Source organism: Mesoplodon densirostris, chromosome 19 (assembly GCF_025265405.1).
Source record: "Mesoplodon densirostris isolate mMesDen1 chromosome 19, mMesDen1 primary haplotype, whole genome shotgun sequence".
Classification (NCBI taxonomy): domain Eukaryota; kingdom Metazoa; phylum Chordata; class Mammalia; order Artiodactyla; family Ziphiidae; genus Mesoplodon; species Mesoplodon densirostris.
Genome location: NC_082679.1, coordinates 11789322 through 11810033, shown reverse-complemented (window position 1 = coordinate 11810033; position 20712 = coordinate 11789322). Strand labels below are relative to the sequence as shown.

The 20712-nt window shown below is 60.6% G+C and overlaps 1 protein-coding gene across 1 annotated transcript; it reads left to right on the top strand.

The window, feature by feature from the left end:
- Window positions 1–1957: 1957 nt before the first annotated feature.
- ERFL (ETS repressor factor like) lies at window positions 1958–19895 on the top strand. Its single transcript, XM_060083700.1, has 6 exons — window positions 1958–2002; window positions 15045–15124; window positions 17952–18186; window positions 18594–18789; window positions 18897–19014; window positions 19450–19895. The coding sequence occupies exons 2-6, from the start codon at window positions 15058–15060 to the stop codon at window positions 19893–19895; spliced, it is 1062 nt and encodes a 353-aa protein (XP_059939683.1). The 5' UTR covers window positions 1958–2002; window positions 15045–15057.
- The last annotated feature ends 817 nt before the right edge of the window (window positions 19896–20712 follow it).

Sequence of the window (20712 nt, the reverse complement as noted above, 5' to 3'; positions counted from 1 at the left end):
AGAGACACGCGGGGCAGGGGCTTCCTGCTGCCTACTTGAAAGAGTGTTGTTCCATGTAGAGACAAGTGAAGGAGTTCTCATTTTCCAGCCAAATGTTTAGTATTTTCAATATGATTATTTTGAAGTAGTGATGATCAGATCAGGGGTGTTTATTTGGAGCTTGGCATGGTGCCAAGTGCTCTCCCATGGTCCTGTTTAACCCTAGCATGTAATTGACATTATTGCCCCATTTTGCAGATGAGAAAACTGAGACTGGGGGATGTTTAGTGACTTGCCCAGGTGAGGAGTGGTGAATAGGGCTGGAGTTGGGGCCTGTCTGAAGCCTTCTTCATCCCTTCAGCACCTTGGTATTGGCACCCGGGGGTCAGTGGGGCTGGGGAGATCTCACAGAGCTGTCCTGGCCACTATTGTCTTGCCCCAGACACTTTCCCCTCTGGAGGCAGGTGACTCCAGGGGCGATCCCCTGAGGAGGTGGCACTGAGGCTTGGGGGTGGAGCCTGACCTTGGGATGGGAGAGAAAAGTGGGGGAGGGAAGCAGCAAGGGGGAGAAGGAGAAGGGGTGAGGTAGGTGCGAGAGAGGGAAAACAAGAGTGGTTAGTGAGGACCAGGGTCAGGCTGGGCTAGGGCATCTGAGTGGGAGCTGAATTCTGGGCTGGGGGCTGCTCTCAGGGCCCTGAGGCCAGTGGCTATTTCCTTGTTATTTCAATGGGAGCGGATCCTGGGATGGGGCCCTTCCCTGTCACTGCAGTTGTGGGTATGTGCTCCTGTGACCGCGTGGGCATGTGAAGGGGAGTGTCAGTGTGCCTGCCCTCGGTTCTGTCTGTGATTGTCTGTGTGTCTGTCCACATGCCCTGGGCTCGTGTGTCAAGAGGGTTTGTGTGTCAGGGGTGGGGTGTAGCTGTATGTCACCATGGATCTGTGTATGTCCATGTGTCCAGTCTGTGGGTCCGTGGATCAGGGAATGGCTGTGAGTCAGGGTAGGTCTGTGTGTGCAGGCTGTGTGTCCATCTGTTGGTGTATATGCTTGTGTGTGTGTGTGTGTGTGTGTGTCTGCTACGGCTGTGTATCCATGTGCCCATAGGCTGTGTCTTGTGTGTGTGTTTGCACTGTCTGTTAGTGTATTCGTGTGTCCCTATGTCCGTGTCTGTGTGTCTGCTACCCAGACTGTGTATGTGCGCGCGAGTCGTGTCCAGGTCCAGTTCTGCGTGTCCAGCAGGGGTCCTGGTCACGTAGTTGCCACCTCCACCTCATGCCCGTCGGTTTGTCCGCGCGTCCTCTTCGGGAGGGGCGGGACGCGGAGGGGAGGGAAAGGGAGAGGGGGGGGTCTCCACCTCTCCACCCACCCCCGCCCGCAGCCCCCACTCCCTCAGTCCCGGGATCGAACCTTATTTAGAGTCGCGATTCGACATCTGTTTTCAAATTTGATCAGCTCTGAACTTTATTTTCCGAGTTTGAGGAAAATTATATTCCATCGATCGCGCTCCCGCCCCCTCCCCCGCACCGCCCGCCGCCGCCGCCGCAGCCTCCATATATCTGCGCGCGGAGCCGGGCCGGGCGGCCGCGAGGGCGGGAGGCGCGCGGCGCGCGCCGCGGAGCAGCGGGAGGAGGAGGCGGAAGAGCGGGAGGAGGCGCAGGACGCCGGTCGCCCCCGCGCCCCGCGCCTCGCTCGTGGCGCCGCCGCCCGCCCGGAGCTCCGTCCCCAGCTTCCCGCGTCTCTATCTCTCTTTGCGCGTCTCTGTTTCCGGGTCTCTCCATCTCCCTGTCTCTGCTCCGCCCCCGTCTCTGTGTCTCTGGCCGTCTCTCGGTGTCCCGGTCTTTCAGTGACTCTCGCTCCCTGCTCGCGCCCCCTCTGGCTCCGTCCCTCCCGGGGCTCCGGGCATCTCCCCACACCCCGTCCCCCACCCCGGTGCCCACTCCCCAGGACGCCGCGGGGGCCATGGCTGCGGGATCCGAACTTTAAACACTTCTCCCCGGACCGGTGCGGATGCGCAAGCCCCGGCAAGTGAGTGAGCGCCGCGGCCGGCGCAGGGGCGGGGATGGGGGGCGGGGATTCCTTCCCGGGCCGGGGGCCGGGCCGCGGGCCGCGCTCCCGAGAGACCTCCGGAGCTGGGCTCCCCGAGCCGGAGGCGGGGAGGCTGGTGGGGCTGCGTCCGACTCCCGGGAGGAGGGAGGGAGAGAGGGCTGGAGGTGCGCCCTCGGGGCAGGGGTCCAGGACCAGGGCGCTGGAGAGTGTGTTGAGAGCGCGGGAGATGCGGCGGTGAGAGCGCGGGCTGGCGGGCCGGCCTGAGGGGGGGTCTGGACTTTTGGGGCGAGAGTCTTGGGTTTAGAGAGCAGGGCTGAGGGCTTGAAATTTGGGACCTGGGGGCTCAGAGCCAAGAGACTGGATATTTGGGATTGAGGGCTGACTGATTGGGGCTGGGGGTCAGGACTAGGGGTGTGGATATTTGGGGCTGGTCTCAGCATGGGGGTTAGATTCGGGGGTGGGGTGGGGCTGGGAGGTCTGGATTTGGAGCTGGAGTTCAGAGCTGAGGATCTGCAAATTTGGCTCTGGATATTTGGGGTCGGGATATTTGGTGTGAGGGGTCCCAGGGGCTGTGGGAAGGACATTTGGGCCAATTCTGGGGTCTGCACACTTCTGGGCTGGGAGTGCAGGCCTGGCCGTGACCTTTGGGGGGGGTGTCCTTCTGGGGACAGGTGGCCTAGTGCCACACACCTCTTCTGTCCCAGTCATTTCACAACTGTCCCAGGACCACGCTGGGCCACCTCTGACATCTCTTTCCCGGCTGGGTCTCTCCTCACTGACTCTCTGTCCCTGTCTCTTCCAGGATCTCTGTGTCCACCTCCAGTTCTCCCAGAATCTGTCCATCTGTCTCTGTGACTGTCTCTCGCAGCAACTGTCTCTACCTCTTTGGGTCCAACTCCTTAGACTGTCTCTCAGAATCTCTGTGCCTATCTCCGCCTTCCCCTATCTTTCTCAGCATCCCTCTGTCTCTCTGTCTCCACCTCTCTCTGTCTCTCAATATCTCTCTGTCTCTGTCTCTCCCAGTGTCTCTATCTCTGTCTCCCCCTCGCTGGTTTCCGCTCAGATTAAGCCGGGGACCTAATTCCAGGCCCAGGATCGAATTTTCTGGCAACAAAGGGAAATAGCGAATCGATCGGTCGCTCCGGAGATTAAGAGACAAGCGGCGCGCGGATCTATCACGGCTAAACGGCCCCCCCTCCCGCTCCCCCCGCCCGGCCAGCCCGCCGAGGCCCAGACGCGCTCCGCATCGCCAAGCAGCCTCAGGAGCCTCGGTTGCCCGGCAGGCCAAGCCCAGAGCTAACTGCGTGCCCTGCCGCGGGCCAGAGCCCTGGGAGGGGTGGGAGAGCACAGCTGGCCCCTGGGGAGGGGTGGAGGGGGTAATGAGTGAAACGGAGGCAGCACACCGCCCCAAGGAGTCATGCTGCACACACCTGTGGCCTCAGGTAACACCCTTCACCCACACCTGTCTATCAACGCACCTGTCACATCCATGTTCCCCCTTTGGACCTCTAGGTAACATTCGTCTTCTTATACCTGTGCCCTGTAGGTAACCCCTCTCCTCCACACCTGTTCCCTTCATCTGCCCCTATAGGTATCACCTGTTTCCTTTCACCTGCCCCCCCCCCCCCCCAACCCAGGTAATACTTGTCCCTTGAAACCTGCCTCAAAGGTGCCCATGATATAGCTTACCTGCACCTCCAGGTAACACCTGTTCTCCAAAATTTGCCCTTTCCACCTGAATGCCTGCATCTGTCTCATTTCATACCCCATCCCCTTCCTACCTGCACGTGCACCACCCCACCTGCCCCCTAAAGCTCTAAACACACTTGCTTCTCACACATCTATATTTCTCCATCTCTGTCTCCCCTCAGGCAGTACCTGTTCACTCTCTCTCTCACACACACACACCCTTTCCCTTGCACGTAGGCACTCACACGCGCACCCTCCTCCTCTGTCCTCAGGTAACGCTCCCTCCCACCCTCCCGGCTCTCACCCATACCTCTCCCTTGCGATGCTGGCCTTGCTACCATCACACCGGTCCTTCCAGAAGAGCATCCCACGCACTGTCACTTGAGAACACACCTGCTTCGTGGCACTCTCTCTGCCTGCACCTAACTTCCTCACACTGCATCTCCCATCATTTAACATAACTACACATACTTCCAAAGGCTTCCCCCATACCTGTCATTTCAGGTAACTCATCCCAGACAACAACACATGCGCCCACCCCACGTGTCTCCTAACCACCCCCGCCCCACCCCCGCCCCCGCACCTGATGGCTCACACATGCAATAGCCCCCAGGTATCATGTGTATCCTTCTTCCTCCGGTCCCTCCCCTGCCATGATGTCTCCTACAAGCCCCTGTGCTCTGAAAGCCCCACCAGCCCCACCTGCACACTTGCTGCTGGCCTTGCGTCCGACTCCTCCCTGTCTCTCTGCCTCTCTGTCTCTGCCTCTCTGTGTCTCCCAGTGCACAACTTCACACTTATACATGTTTGTGCAGGGAATCTGTCCTTGGCCACAGGTACCTGCTTCACCTGTATACCTGTCCTTCAGGTACTACCTATCCACCTCTCTTCTCTTCCCACATACCTAATCTCCCATGTTTCTCACTTCATTTTCCTTGCCTCACAAGGTCACACCAACATCTCCACACATCTGCCCGTTGCTCACCTGTCTACCTCAGGCATCACCTGCTCCGGTACCGCGTTCAGTCATTTCTTCAGCAAGCAAGTACTGAGCCCTCCACATGCCACCTCCTTAATCTCTCTCTGCGTTCTCTCTTCATCCGGGTCTCTGCCATACCCCTGGTCTCCCCACTCCTGCCCCACAGACGTGCACCTGACACCCAACACTGGGTCCCCCTCTAGCCTTCTCCTCCCCTGACATCCACGTAGCCCTCATTCCTTCATAGCTTTCTCAGCTGCTGTGCACCCACCCCACCCCTCTCAACCACCTGCCCACACAACCTGTCACCCCCACCCCTTTAGAGCCTAACCTTCAGACCCCTACCCCCGTCTCCGCCCGCTCCCCTCTAGTAAGACCTGTCCCTTTTCATAGAACCTGTCACCAGCCATCTACCTCCTCAGGGAACACCTTTCTCAGTGAGCATAAATAACACCTGTAGCATTTGTTAAACACACATAACACCTGTTCCCAGCCGAGCACACACCTGCCCGCTGCAGCGTGCAGAAGCCCTTAAGTCAGAGGTTCTCAGACTGCAGCAGGCATCGGAAAAGTCTGGAGCGCTTGTGGACCACAGAGGCCTGGGTCTCACCACCGAGATCCTGGTGCAGCAGGTCTGATGAGGATCCCGAAACTCTGCATTTCTAACAAGCTCCAGGTGATGCTGCTACGGCTGCTGCTGTGGCTGGGTCACGGACCACTCACGAGTAGCACCTGCTCCTAACATGTCCCCGCTACTGCTTATTAAACCCGTCTCTGTGACAGGCGGTGTCCTCAGTTCTTCAGATCCATTGTCTCATTTCATCCTCACAAGACCCTTATGAGGCAGGCACTTAACCCTTATTCCCATTTTGCAGAGAAGGAAACTGAACCCAGAGAAATTGAGTCATTTCTGTGCTCAGAAGCTGGTAGATGTTGGAGATTTGCATCCATCTGAGGCCATCTGACTTCAGGCATCCAGGTGTCCTTGCCCCCCACACCTGCCTATCAGGTGACCGCCTTCTTCCATAGACACTGTCCACCTTGTCACTTTGGCATCATTTGCTTCCCAATCACCTGCCAGTTTTCCTACACCCCAGCCTCACATTCTCCCTCCACTCCTGCCCTCAGACGTGCCCCACCTCCCTGCTGGCACACCTGTCTCTCTCTGACACTGACTCCCCTGGGCCGAGCTTGTCATCCTCATCCTGGCTCCCACCTGCCCCCCAAGCTGCATGGAACCAGCAGCCTCCTGCCAACACACACCTGTCTCCCCAGATACACCTTGGTCTCCGGAACTACTCATCTCGCACCTCTTTCCCAGCTCCTGTTTCCTATCTGCCCACCTGTCTTTTATTCCCTCTCTCCACTCCATCCCTGCTCCGTCTGCCCATCTCCCCCCACCTGCCTATCCCTGAATCTGAATCTCTCTGTCTCTCTCTGTCCTGTCTCTTTTTCCCCCTCCCTGTCTTTGTTCTCTGTATTTCTCCATTTCTGTCTCTTTCAGTGTCTCTGTATCTCTCCCTATCTCTTTATAGTACCCTGACTCTCTGTTTCTCTGTGTCCTGCACTCTCTGTCTCTGTCTCATTCTCTCTCTGTCCCCTCCCTCCTCTTCTGTCTCTGTCCCTTGCCCTCCCCTCTGACAGTGGAAATCTTGGGGGCCTTGAAGTTATACTGACCCACATTTGAGTCCAGGCATCACCACTCACCCCTGTGGGACTTTGGCCAAGTTACTTTCCCTGTCGGAGCCTCAGTTTCCACATCTGTGAAATGGGCATCGTGGCAGTTGCTACCTCCCAGGTTGTGGTAAGGATGGGATGCGGAGGGAAGCAAGAGGACTGGGGGCAGATAGGGGCCAACCTTCCCTCCGTGGGTCCCTCTCTGTTCTTGTCTCTTTCCCAGGGCTGCAGCCCCACCCGGCTGTCAGTGGAAGCGTGTGTGGTGGGGGGAATGGAGAGAGACATGGGCAGAGGCGTCCTGGCCGGCTGAGGCCTGGGCATGGGACCCGGTGCGGGGCTGGGGACAGAGATCGATCCGCCTCGGCGGCAGTGCACGGGCCAGGATTGCATCTTGTCACAATAATTTATTGCTCTCATCCCATCTGATCGATGGCGCTGAATTAGCACCGCGCGATGCCCCTGGAGCCCCGAGCCTCCCCCAGCCCAGCCGGACCCTGGCCGTTCTCTGGCCCTTGTGGGATCCCTGAAGCCCAGGCACCCAGCTCCAGCCAGCCCAGGCCCCACACCTGGCTCCAGGCACGGGGGTTCCCGCCCTCCGTCCTGCCCTCCGTCCCCTGCCTCTCTGCCCCTCGCCCCAGGTCTTGCCTCCCCACCTCCATCTCAGCCCCTGGGTCTCTGCCTTTCTGTCCCTTGACTCACCATCTCTCTGTCTCTGTTTCCCTGCCTTGCTCCCTTTAGCCTGAGTTCCATTTTAACAGTATTCCCTGAGCACATAGTTGGTGCCCAGCCCTGTGACCAGGACACACAGCATCCCTGCCCCTTGGCCAGTCCAGAGGGGCTCTCGTGGTCTCTTGACTCCTGGGACTGGCTGATCACACTTGCCTTCGGTTTCCTGTCCCTCTACCCGCCTCCCCAGCACCACCAAATCGAGGTCATTGCCCCTACACGTCTGTCACTGTCGCTGGTAGAGGGCATGGGGCCAAAAGGTCCAGCCCAGGCAGGGGGGCAGGGCCTGGGGTGTGAGGACGGGACAGGGAGACACAGCTGTAGTTGAGGATCCACTTGGTGTTGGGAAGAGGGTGGGATCCAGGATGAGGCAGGGGTTGGAGCTGGGGTTGGGATGGGGCAGGTGGAGGTGAGGGGGGGGTTGGAGTTGGAGTGGCAGCCAGGAGCTAGGTCAGGCCCCGCGGTGACACTGACCCCCCCCCCCAGGACCGCAGAAGGGCCAGGGTGGGTGTCGAGGTGGCCGTGAACCTGCACTTGGGCTCTGCCCGGGCCAGCTGACGGCTTCCCTTCCCTGCGGCTCCCCGCAGCGCTCCCTCAGCCTCTCCTCTGCCTCTGCCCTAATCCCTCAATTTTCCGCATCTCTGCCCCCTCCTCTCCTTCCTCCCTGACCCGGGGTCTCTCCTCCCAGCAGCTCTCTCCCCGTGACCTCCAGCTCTAATTCACTTTGTGAAGCCTCTCTGACTCACTCCCCTTTCCTGGGTTTCCCTAAGTCCATCTCCCGCCCGTCCCGGTCTCTCTGTCTCTCTCTTTGCCTCTCACGCCCTCTCTGTCTTTGTGGGGCTCTCTCTGGCCTCCCATCTTTTCTCCGGGTCTCTCCCGTCTCTGTTCCAATCCATTTCCTGCTCCGTGCTGCTTCCCTCTGCTCTGTCCCCCCTCTCCCCATCACGCTCTCTCTCTGTCTCTGTCTCTCTCCCTCTGTGGGTGTCTCTCCGTCTCCCTGTCTCCCCCCACTCCTGTGCTTGCTTCCTCCATCTCTCTGGGTCTCCCAGGGGAGGGGGAGGGGTGGGGGAGCAGCCTGGGCTCCGGGTCCATCTGTGGTTGCTGCGCCTACCTCCCTCTCCCTTCCCCCAGCGCTGTTTGGTAGGCGGGGTGCGTGGCACTGCGGCTCCCACCTCCCCGGGGACGCTCCCTCGCCAGCGCCCCCCGCCAATGACACCGTTCCACACGCTGGCCACAGCCCCAGGGACATCCTTGCAGAGGCTGGGTGGGGCTCAGGGAGAGAGACAGAGACCCACAGAGACACACACCACCCCAGACAGAGATGCCAGCTAGAGGGAGAGACAGGGCGAGGGTGGGTGTGAGGTCTCTGTCCCTCCCTGGCTTCGTGCCTCCCAAGCACCCTGTACCCAGTGCCACAGACACACCTTCTCCAGGCTGGAAGCCGGTGCCCCATCTGTCTGAGAAACTACCCCTCTGTCTGTCTTGCACAGTCAGCCTGGGCAGAGGTTCCCCTGTGTGTGTGTGTGTGTGTGTGCACGCACGTTGTGCATGTGTGCAAGCTATCTGGACTGTGTGTGTCTGTGGTGTGTGACAGTGTGGTGGTGGGGGCTTGGCTATCTTTTTGTGGGACTGTGTTGCAGCACGTGTAAATGTGACATGTGGAGATGTGTGTGTTCCTGGGCACAGTGACTGTGCGTGCGTGAGAACTTGGGATTGAATTAAGCCACACGTGTTGTGTTTGTGAGCATGTGTGTGACTTGGGTGTGATGCTCAGCTGTCTGGTGTGTGACTGCCCCAAAACTTTGGGGCTGTTGCCATGTCTGGAGTTTCCGAGTCAGGTGGCCACACGGTATGTCTGAGTGACCAGGACAGGACAGCCCACATCTCTGAGGGCCAGGAGATGAGAAGGCTTAATAGCCCAAGGGAGACGGGCTGGAAGGACCGGACCGAGAGTGCCACCCAGGTGGGACCCCAGGAGCCAGGCTGGTGAGTGTGCATGTGAGGAACACGGCAAAGGACTAGCTGTGGACATGGTCACAAAAATCCCCGCAAATCTCTGTATCAAAGATTGGCTGTGTGAGTGTGTGTGGCAATGACTTTTTGTTAAGGGGGTGCTGTTGAGTGTCTGAGCCTGTGGGCTTGTGTCTGAGTCTGGGATCAGACATGTACGGGTGTGTGTGTGTGTGTGTGTGCGTGTGTGTGTGTGTGCATGCAGTCATTTTGGGGGGCTGGATGTAACGAGCTGGATAAGGAGTATCATTTCGTGACAATTAAGTGACATACTATGTGTGACCAGCTGTGAAGGGTGTTGAAGGCTGTGTGTGTGTGGTTGTGTAGTCACGTGTGACTGTTGGATGGTATACGTGTGTGCTACTGTGTGAACCGATGCCCAGCGATGTGTGGGGCTGAGCCTCTGATGTCGTGTGAGCATCGGCCTGTGTATGGTACACACTGTGTGTGTGTCATGGGTGTCTGTGTGTTTCCCGCCCTGTGTTTTGTGTGGGGATGACACTGCTCGCCCTTGAGAGAAGTAGTGAGAGGTGTGTGTGTGTGTGTGTGTGTGTGTGTACACACAGAGACACCCCTGCCCAGGGTCAGGCCGGAGCATTTGGTGGCTGTGGGCAGGGGTAGGAGAGGGTGACCTGGGGAGCGTGGGGCAAGTCCGTGCAGGAGAGCCCCTGTCACCCTCCTGACCCCGTCCTCCCCAGGACAGCCACGGGGGTCTCATTGGTGCCAGTGATGGGAGGTCCTTGAGCCTAGGTTTGGACGTGGCATGGATGTGACATAATCTGTACGGACAGGTGTGCGGTGAGCACGTGCTAACATAGTGTGTGACGGCAGGCATCCGGCTGTGTGCACCCAGATGGGACACCGTGTGTGTGGTGTGTGAAGCGCGCCTAGTGGTGTGTGTCCAGAGAGAGTGTGTGCATGCACCGGGGTCTGCTGTGTGTCTCTACTGTGTGTACAGGTGTGTCCTACACGGGTGTGTGGCGTAGGGAGGTGTGTGTCCCCAGGGTGGGTGCAGATGGAGTGCTGGTGTGTGTGTGTGTGTGTGTGTCCGGGTGTGATGTGTGTGCCTGTCGGGGTGTGTGCGCGTGTGCGTGCAGGGGGCCAAGGGAGAAGGGTCTTGGGCCGCGTCTCTCTCCTCTTTAGACACAGCCCCAGAGAAGATATGAAATTTAAAAAAAAAATCAATTTTCATTCCACTTGTGCAGATCGTGTTAAGGGGAGGCGGCGGCGGGGGGCTGGGTGAGGGATGAAGGGGCTGGGGTGAGGGTGTGAGGCCCGAGGCGGCTCCCGAGGCAGCCGGAGCAGCTTAGAGAAATCAAAACAACTGGTTAAACCCCAGCCCAGGGGGCCGGGGTGATGGGGGGGTGAGGAGACAGAGGCAAAGAGAGATGGGAAGAGACAGAGACACCCAGAGACAGAGACAAGAAACAGAGACACTCAGAGACGGAGGTATTTGGAGATAGCGGCAGACAGAGAGATGGGGCCACCAAGACCCTGAGAGAGAGAGAGACAGAGAGAGGAGAGACACCGACACCCGGCAGGCCTGAGAGAGGCTGGGACCTGTCTCTAGTAAGACAGCGGCAGACGCAGGCCCGGGCCAGTGCGCGCCTCACACACGTGCACACGCAGGGGCAGGGGCTGGCTCGGGACATCCACAGATGGATGGGTGGATGGACAGACAGCTGGACAGACGATGGCAGGAGCAGCAGGACCCCAGGGTGGGGTTACCTCTGAGTGCCCACCCCACCCAGTTGGGCTGTGGGCCTCAGTGTGGCTGTGTGTGTGTGTGTGTGTGTGTGTGTGAGGCCGCGTGTGTTTGTGGCCTTGCGGTGGCTGGCTGTGTTGGTGTGGTGTGTGCACCTCTGTCTCCTTGCATGATGGAGCATGTGTGCACGCAGGGTCTCTGGCGCTTGTCTGTGGGACTGTGTGCTCTCGTGTCACTTGTGTGTGGCTGGCTTGGCTGTGCTGCCCTGTGTGCCTGGGTGTGTCTCTGTTTCTGGGTGGCACTGTGTCAGTGTGTGATTGTAGGTCTCTGTGTCTGTATTTGTGAGCCTTGGTGTATGGTAGTGTACCTATGTTAGCGTGTGTCTGTCTGTGATTTACGATTGTATGTCTTTATTTCTGTATGGGACTGAATTGCTGTGTGTCTTGTGCATATCTGTGTATAACTGTGTGTCTGTCTCTGGGTTGATGTCTATGACCATGATGATGTGTGTGTGACTATTTTGACACGCATGTCTGTCTCTTGGGTGAAACATGGTGGTGTGTGTGCCTGGGTTGCTGTGTGGGTCTATGTGATGTGTGTCAGTTGTGACAGTCTTGATGTGTATGAGTTTGTGGACATGTGCATCACACATCTTTGTGCTGCGTGTTGTGTGTGCCAGTGTGGCGTGTGTCACTTTGCTGAGCTGTGGCAGTGTGGTGCGTGTGCCTGGGTTGGCGTGTGGGTCTGTGTAGCTGCTTGGCAGGGAGAGGAGGAAGGCAGCTCTCGCCCACCCAGCCCCTCCACACTGCTGCGCGCACACGCACACGCACACACACATATTCGGTGCCATGGCTGCGGGCGGTGGAGATGGGGGGCGGGGGGTATGGAGGAAGCAAAATAAAATTAAAAATTAAAGCTTGCCCGGAGTCCCCATCCGCCCCGCGTGGACTGACTGGGAGGGTCGGGGTTGCGGCAGCTCCCCCTCCGCAGCCACTGGGGCTGTGTGTCTGTCTGTCTGTCCGGCGTCCTGCCAGGCCCCTGCCAGGGCCGCAGCCCAGGCCCCGCAGGCCCTGCTCCCCGCATCGGTCGATCTGCGATCAATGGGGCCAGGGGGGCGCCAGGGGCAGGGCGAGATCAAAGGGGCCCCAAGAGACGGATGCTGGGACAGAAACAGAGATTCGGAGACGGGAGACAGAGACAGAGAGACATGGAGACAGGGATGTTGGGAGGAGAGATGTGGAGACCCAGAGACATAAAAACAGGGTGGTGTGGAGACGCAGAGACGTGAGGACCCAGGGACGGAGAGACATGGGGACCCAGAGATGCGGCGCTGCACCCCGGACAGTCAGGGCAAGGGGACAGAACCAGAGGGGGTGGGGGCCGGTCCCCGTGGGCCTGACAGGACACGGGCGGGGGACAGAGACGGGAGAAGAGGCAGGCAGAGACCTCGAGATGGCAGAGATGCGAGCGAGAGAGAGATGAGGGGGAGCGTGGGAGCAGGGCCCGGAGCGCCGATCCCACGGCTCCTCGTTATAACGTGTCCGGAGGAGGCGGCGGGGAGTTGAAAGCGTCGGGAAGAGAAATCAAAACCAACACGGAAATGAGAGGGGCCAACAGGGGGTGGGGGTGGGGGGGTGCGGAGGCAGGAGGGAGGGGGGCCCGGAGAGGCAGGGAGAGCTGGGGAGGTGGGAGAGAGGTGGACCGGGCGAGGTGCGGGGAGTCGGGGGGATAGAGGGAGATGGGGAGGGAGGTGGGGGCAGAGAGACGGAGAGAGTTAGAGTGGGGAGAGGAGGGGGAGAAGAGACAGATGGTGCAGAGACAGCGAGAGATGCAGGACCTGGGGAGACGGGGAAAGAGACGAGAGGAGGGATGGGGGACAGGGAGGGACAGACCTGGAAAGAGATGGGGGAGCAGACGTGGAAGACAGAGAAGTAGGAAAAGGCTGAATGATGGAGGGAGAGAGACAGAGAGAGACAGACAGGGGGAGAGAGCTGGGTGGAGAAAGATGGGGAGAGACACCCCAGGTTGAGGGAGACAAGGAAGGAGGGAGGAGAGAGAGAGAAAAATGGAAAAGAGATAGTGGGAGGAGACGGAGGGAAAAGAGAGACAGAGGGAGAGACAGGGAGGGAGATAAACAGAGGAAGTTGGGGAGCTGGGGTGAGATGGGGGTGTGGGAGTGAGGGCGGAGGGGCTGCCCCCAGGGGGGGTCTGAGTGCTGGAGGGAGCGAGGGGGAGAAGCCTCAGTAGACACGGGGCTGGGGGCTGGGGTGAGGGTGGCTGTGGGAGACTGGACAGGTCTGAGGGCAAGTGGGCTGACAAGTCTCCTCTGGTGTCCAAGGGGTGGGGTGGGGCTTATGGGGAACAGTGTGTGGGGGTTTCTGAGGTGTGTGGGATCTTCTGAGCAGCCGGGCGTGTGACAGGGATGGTGTGTTTAAGAGTGTGTGACGGGGAGGGGCGCGTGGGTATCCGAGGGGCTTGTGTCTAAAGGAGGGAGGCTGAGGACAGCGTGCCCTCTGAGAGGTGGGGTCTGGCGGGGTGGAGTGGTGAGAGGCAGAAGGGTCTGGGGGTTGGGGTGTCTGGGATGGGCCTCTGGCAGGAGCAGAGGTCTGAGGGTGTGGGTGACCCAGGGTGAGGTCTGGGTGCTGGGGTATCTGAGGCAGAGGGCTGACAGAAAGGGGAAAGGGTCTGAGAGACAGGGATGGGCAGGGGTGGAGTGTCTCAGGAGAATTAAGTGACTGAGGAGAGGGGTGTCCGAGGGAGTGGGGATCTGAAAGGGGGGACCTGTTGAGGTGGGGGGGAGCCAGATCCAAGAGGTGTCTGAGGGGGGCTGTCTGGTGGGGAGGCAGGTCTAAGGGGAAGGGGTGTCTGGGGGTGGGGGCAGGTCTAAGGGGAAGGGGTGTCTGGGGGTGGGGGCAGGTCTAAGGGGAAGGGGTGTCTGCGGGGGAGGGAGGTCTAAGGGGAAGGGGTGTGGTGGGGAGGGAGGTCTAAAGGGAAGGGGTGTCTGCGGGGGAGGCAGGTCTAAGGGGAAGGGGTGTCTGCGGGGGAGGCAGGTCTAAGGGGAAGGGGTGTCTGGGGGGAGGGAGGTCTAAGGGGAAGGGGTGTCTAGTGGGGAGGCAGGTCTAAGGGGAAGGGGTGTCTAGGGGGAGGCAGGTCTAAGGGGAAGGGGTGTCTGGGGGGAAGGGAGATCTAAGGGGAAGGGGTGTCTAGTGGGGAGGCAGGTCTAAGGGGAAGGGGTGTCTGGGGGGGAGGCAGGTCTAAGGGGAAGGGGTGTCTGCGGGGGAGGGAGGTCTAAGGGGAAGGCGTGTCTGCGGGGGAGGGAGGTCTAAGGGGAAGGGGTGTCTGGGGGAAGGGAGGTCTAAGGGGAAGGGGTGTCTGGGGGTGGAGGGAGGTCTAAGGGGAAGGGGTGTCTAGTGGGGAGGCAGGTCTAAGGGGAAGGGGTGTCTGGCGGGGGCTGCCTGCCTGCCGGGGAAGCAGGCCCAAGTGGTGGGGGTCTGAGGGGAGCAGCAGGTTGAAGGAGGGGCCTCTGCAGGAGCACTTATGCGGGCGCTGGGGGCCCGCTCTGCGGGGTGGTGAGGCGGAGTGCAGGGCGGGCAGGGGCTGGGCCTGCCCCCTCCCAGCCTGTCGTCGGGACGGCCGCCCGCCCACCCGGCGCTGGCCAGCTCTGGGCCGACAGATGAGAGCTCCGGGCAGCTCGGGAGGTGGATGCGGCAGCCCGGGGGTCAGCCAGGAGGGCCGGGGTGGGGCGAGGAGGTTGGCAGTGGGAGAGACTTGGGGCAGCCACAGAGAGAGACAGAGGGAGACCCAGAGACGCAGAGACGGACCCTGAGAGGTCTGGCGAGAGGCGAGGGATGGAGAGACCGCGGCAGAGACGGTGCGGGGCGGGCGGGCGGCGAGAGCCGGCGAGTGTGAGTGAGTGAGTGAGTGGTGAGGACGCGGAGGGAGGCTGGGAGCCCCGGGTTAGTGATGGGGCGCAGAGGAGGGGAGGCTGCCGGGAGGACTGGCTGGGAGGGAAGGACGGCGCACAGGGCCGGGAGAGGGACCGGGAACCCGGGGGACCAGCAGGCAGAGGGGTGCCTGCTGGAGGAGGCAGGCGGGGCGGGATGTAGGGGGTGAGGGCAGCGGGCACCAGGCTGGCTGGGACCTGGGTGGAGGGGCAGTGCCAGCCCCCATGACCCCTGTCTCTCCCGCCTGCTCCATCCCGTCCTCATCCGTCTGTCTGTCTGGCCTCTCTGCAGGGCCAGCTCCAACATGGACTGTAGCTGCGTCTCCGACCTTCTCTTCGCCCCGCCTGCCCTGCCAGCTCTCTGGACCCCTGGTAACTGGCCTGGACCTCCCCCACCCCTTCCCTAGCCCTCGGGCCTTCCCAGCAAGCCGGCCCGGCCTTTCTGCATCTCTCACTGTCTTCCTTCCACCTCCCCGGGTCTTAGTCAGAGTCACCTGAATCCAACCCCTTCATGAAAAACTTGGCTAAAAACTTCACAGCTAGATGTCCCTGCCACCTGCCTGCTGGGACACGAGCGTCTTTTGGAGGGCAGGTGAGGTGTGGAGGTTGGAGAGGGACAAGGAACCTGGGACCTGAGGACCTGGGGTCTCGGCCAGCTGCAGTCTGCTCCCACCCAGGACCTGTGGTCAAAGAGAAGCAGGGAGACCGGAGAGACGGGCACGGATGGGGCAGGGACGGGGATGAGAGGGGGCACTAGGCTAGGCGCTGGTGGACAAGTGGATAGACTGGATGACCCAGGCAGGGGGACGTGGAGACGTGGCCAAACCAGCCGGAGACTGGAGACTGGGAAAGAGGACGGATTGCTTGGAAGTGGATCACCAGAGCGGGGATGTGGGCGCGCCCCACAATGAGAGAGAGAGAGAGAGAGAGGAAGAGACGAGACTTGGTGCCTGGTTATTTGGGGTCTTGGAGTGTGTCTCTGTGTCACCCTTCAGTGTTTCCAGAAGAAGGGGTCACACTGGAAAAGTGTGCGTTCATCTCTGTGTTGAGCTGGTGTGCCTGCTTGTCTGTGTACCTGCGAGGCTACCCGAGTGTCTCCGGGCTGGGCGTGTTGTGTGTCTTTGGGACTTTGAGTGGCTACATTTCAGTGTTGGGGGTGTCTGCCAGCTCGCCGCCATGTGTGTTCCTGCTTTGGTGGCTGAAAAGCCTTTGACTGCTCCTTTCGCGGTGTGTGGCATTCCGAACCGAATGGACGGCTAATCTTGGTGCATTTCGGGCCGCGGGGCTGGGTGATCCCCAGGCCTCTGTGTTGGGGTGTGTGGAGGTGGTTCTTGCATCTGTGTGTCACTGAGTGTAGCTGGATATTGGGGGCTGTGTGTCTTGATGTGTGTGTGTCTGTGTGCCGAGGTTACAGGCCCTCCCTCTCGTGTGTGTGCATGTCAGCATGTACAGCACACCCCAGGACGTGGGTTGGACAGGTAGTGTTTCCGGGCTGTGCTGTGTCTATGTGTGTGGCCAGTTGTGCGTTGTCATCTTTGGGGTCGTGTGGGTGTGTCTGTGATACAGCCGCTTCCCCCCGGAGGTGTTCTGGGTGTGGAATGGGCCAGAGGTCGTGTGTTGATTGAGCCCTGTCTTCTTAGGTGAGAAAGACCCCAGATGGAGTTGAGAGAAAAATTCTCCCTTCAGGGAGGAAACTGCCTGGCCTTCTCCAGCCTCAGGCAGGGAGGCAGTATTTCCCATTTCTAGATACCAGGCAGCCTTGATGCGACCCTGCCCCTCCTTGCCTCCCGTCCCTGAAATTCTGATAAGCCAGAGAGGGCAAGGAACTGCCCAGGGCCACACAGCAAGTGGATACAGATGGTCTGCCGGCTCAGAGTCCCCTCCCTCACCAGCCTCCTTCCCTTTCTTGCGTGGTTCTCAGTTTCTTGTAGGCTAATTCTGCCTCCTGTTTTCATGCCTGGTTCTGGGGTCTCTGAGGAGGGGGAAGGGGACAGAGGACGTGGCGTAGGAGAAGCAGGACCCAGGGCCTGGGGCCTTGTGGATGGGAGGCGAGATTTAGGGGTAGGCAAGCCCCTTCTGTCTCCACCTAGCATCTGGGTGTCTGGACATGGGGCGCAGGACGCCCACCTGAGCTTGAGACATACAGCACTGAGCTGTTGGGTGCCTGTGGGGCTGGGGGTTGGGAGGCTGTTCCACTGTCATGGTGTCACCCAGGGTGTGCCTGTCAGGTTGACACATGCGTCTTGATGCTGCACTCACTGTCTCCACCACAGTGTTTCATTTGGGCCTTTGGGGTCCTGCGTGTCTCTCATCACGGTCCTGCTGTTAGTGGATCCCAGTGCTGAGGGGCCTGAGATGTGCTGTTGCGTGTGTTGGGATGGGTGTGCGATGCTCCGTATCCGGTGTGTCTGCCTTGGTGGCACATGGTGGGTGGTGTGTCATGCCCCAGCAGGAGTGTGGCACTCTGGTGCATCTGTGTCCCATGGTACAGCTGGGGGTCCCTCGAGGGTGAGTGGACGTCTGTGAGATAGGCTGTGTGCTGTGGTCATCTGCAGGCAGACACTCACTGCTCTCAGACCAATGTAGCATGGATGCAGGGAGGGGACACAGGGACGTGAAAGATATAAATTCACGGACAGGTGCAGAGACACACGTGTATACAGGCCCAGCCTGGACGTGCCAGGGTGAGGTCAGCTGGAGCGGTAAGGGGAGGGAAGTTCAGGGAGAGATGGACAGGAGACGGGGTGGGGGACAGCAGGACTCAGGGTCTCTCAGACCAGAGCCCTCCGGGGGCAGGGCCAGCCTGGGGGGCTGTGGGGAGAATGCTGTGGAGGGTGTGCCCTTCCCTGCAAGCCCCTCCCAGTTCACCCCCACAGTCAAGAATGCAGGAAACTGGTTCCTCCCTCCCACCCTCTGCCCAAGTTGTGCAAAGGTAGGGGACCAGGCTGGAACTGCCAACCCAGTGTCCCTGGACGCCGAGTTCTCTCCCTCTATTTGGACAGTTTGGGGACTAGACACCAATTGGGGCGTAAAGAGCGGGAATCCGGTCCCTAAACATGCCTGAGGCTGGGTGACTGCTCATCAGAGGCCAGGAGTCAGGGGAGAGCTGGATGCGCCCTGGTTCCTGAATCCAAGGAGGACCCAGAGCCCCGGACTTGGCGCCCTGACCCGGGGCCACACCCCTGCCTCCTGTCCTCAGGGTTTGCCTTCCCGGATTGGGCCTACAAGCCAGAGTCGTCCCCCGGCTCGAGGCAGATCCAGCTGTGGCACTTTATCCTGGAGCTGCTGCAGAAGGAGGAGTACCAGGGTGTCATCGCCTGGCAGGGGGACTACGGGGAATTCGTCATCAAGGACCCCGACGAGGTGGCTCGGCTCTGGGGCATCCGCAAGTGCAAGCCCCACATGAATTATGACAAGCTGAGCCGGGCCCTGCGGTGAGGAGGGGCTGGGGGCTGGGACCCCCACTCCCACCTCCCCCCTCTCCCCTCACTGTCCCTCTGGGCCCCTGCCCCCTGGGGGTTTCCCTCAACTTCCTGGGGCAGAATCCTGTGGGATCCCAGCACACAGGGCTCTGCACGTGTAGCTACTGTAAGTACCTACTTGTGAGTGAAAGGAAGGCACGAAGGAAGGACCGGAGCCCTGGGCTTTGGAGCCACACGGGCCAGGATCCCAGCCCCTGCCTCACCCCTTCTTTGCCCTGTGACCTTGGCCAAAGGATTTCTGCGAGCCTCAGTTTCCCCAAGTTGTTGTGCTCTGCACTGGGCACAGAGCATGTGTTAGGGGCTCTGCCTTCACCTCCCTGGGTCCCGCCCCCAGCATCAGCATCCTCCTCTGCCCACAGCTACTACTACAACAAGCGGATTCTCCACAAGACCAAAGGGAAGAGGTTCACCTACAAGTTCAACTTCAGCAAAGTCGTGCTTGTCAACTACCCACTGTTGGACGTGGCAGCAACCACCACGGGCTCTCCACTCTTGCTGACCCCTGGTCCCTTTGGGGGAGCCCCTGGGCCAGATGCTCCTCCCCTCACCCCCGAGGTGAGTTAGGATCCTGGGATCCCAGAGCAAGGTGCTTAGTGCCATGAACCCCCTGGGGAGGGCGCAACCAGTCTGAGTGGCACCCACTCCCTCCCCTCCCTCTCCAGACCCTGCAGACCCTGTTCTCTGCCCCACGCCTGGGAGAGCCGGGGGCCCGGGCGCCCTTGTTCACCCCCGAGACAGACAAACTGCGTCTGGACAGCCCTTTCCAGTTCCTGGGCTCTGGTAAGGGCCTGGGGTCCAGGCGTGCTGGGGAGGGCTGTGTGAGGGCAAAGATGGGGGAGGAGACAGGATGCAGGAAGGAGGCTCCGGGCGAGGGGTGTGTGTGTGTGTGTGTGTGTGTATACACGTGTCGAGGCTCTATGTGTGTGTGTGCACGCGCGTGTGTTTAAAAGTCAGAGGATGCGAGGTGAGGCAGGGAGGAGGGAAGCTGGAGAGGGGGACAGGCCGAGAGGGCGCTAAATGAATGGGAGACAGGTGGGGAGGTAGAGATGGAGGGAAGCCACGTGAGGGTGGGGAGAGCCCGTGTCGGAGGACAATGGGAGAATCGGGTGGAATATGGCAGGGAGGTGGCACCCTTTACTAAGGCCCCGGCAGGCAGCCCTGATAGTGGGGCAGAGAGACCAGCCTGAACGCCACCCCCTTCCCCCGCCCCACCAGGTGCCACCGGCTATTCCAAGCCCCCCGGCCTGCTGGGTCCCTTCGGCCGCGTCTTCCCGGAGCACCCCTGGAACGTCAGCCCGTACCTCACCGGCCCCTTCCCCAAGCTGCCCCCGCCTCTCTACCCCCCATTCTACCCCAACCCTCTGGCCAGTTCCCTGGGCCACCTGCCCTCAGCAGGGGCAGGGGGAAGCCCCACCGCTGCGCCCCTGCTGGCTGCCACCGCGGAGGGCCTGGGCCCCGAGCGCCCCTCCGGCCTGGCAGCAGCCCCTCGCCTGGCACTGCCGAGGGCTGGGGGCCCAGAGGCTGCGCTGGCGGGGAAGGAGGACAGCGACTCGGAGCTGGAGATTACCGACGTCAGCGGCTGCAGCTCTGACAGCGAGGGCGATGAGGGCCTCCCCGTGCCCCCCAAGGCCAAGGCGGGCAAAGAGGGTGTCGGCAGCTGAGCCGGCGTGGGGTGATGGATTCTGCCAGGGCGGGGACCAGGGTGGCCGATCGCACAGCCTCTTCCGTTGTCTGGTCTGCGTTCGATGTCCTGCCTGAGGCCGGGGACCAGCCTTTGGCCCCTCCCACGCCCAGGCCCACGGCAGCCCCAGTCTTCTTCCCCAGCCCCAGACTGGGGGGTCTCACCTCCCCCTCCAGAGAGGGGAAGGGACACGATGGCCTCCAGCCTCCTCCCCAGGCTCCAGTTTGAGGGGGTCCCCGCCTGGCCCACTCCCGAAGTGCAATACGGCGCCCAGCCTTCCCTGCCCATCTGCCCCTGTGCTGTGACCTACGTGTTCGTGCGGCCGTGTCTCCCCCTGTGCCGGCCCCAGTCCTGATGCCCCCACCTCCATCACAGGCCCCCTGGGGACAGGGAGCTCAGAGCAATAACCCCGCCCCCAGCCCCCACCCAGGAGGGCCTCCCGCCCCATGACCCCCACCAGCGACCTCCAGAGAGTTTACTACAAAAATAAAAGAACAGAAAGAAGTGTGAGATGCAGGGTGCCCAGTGTCGTCGTGGGTGACCAGGGGGCTCGGGGGTGGGAGCTGGAAGGGGTGTTGGGGGGGGCCTGGGGAGTCACTGTCAAGACACAGGGACGAATGAATGAACAACTGGAGAAAGGCAAATGGCACAGAGGCGACGGGGTAGGACAGACGCAGGAGGTGACGCCAGACAGTTGTGGAGGGTTCCAGACACCACGCCTGGGCCCTTGCCCGTCCTCACAAACACAGACCTCTCCTTAGATAATATATATTAAAAAATAAACCTCCAATTCAGGG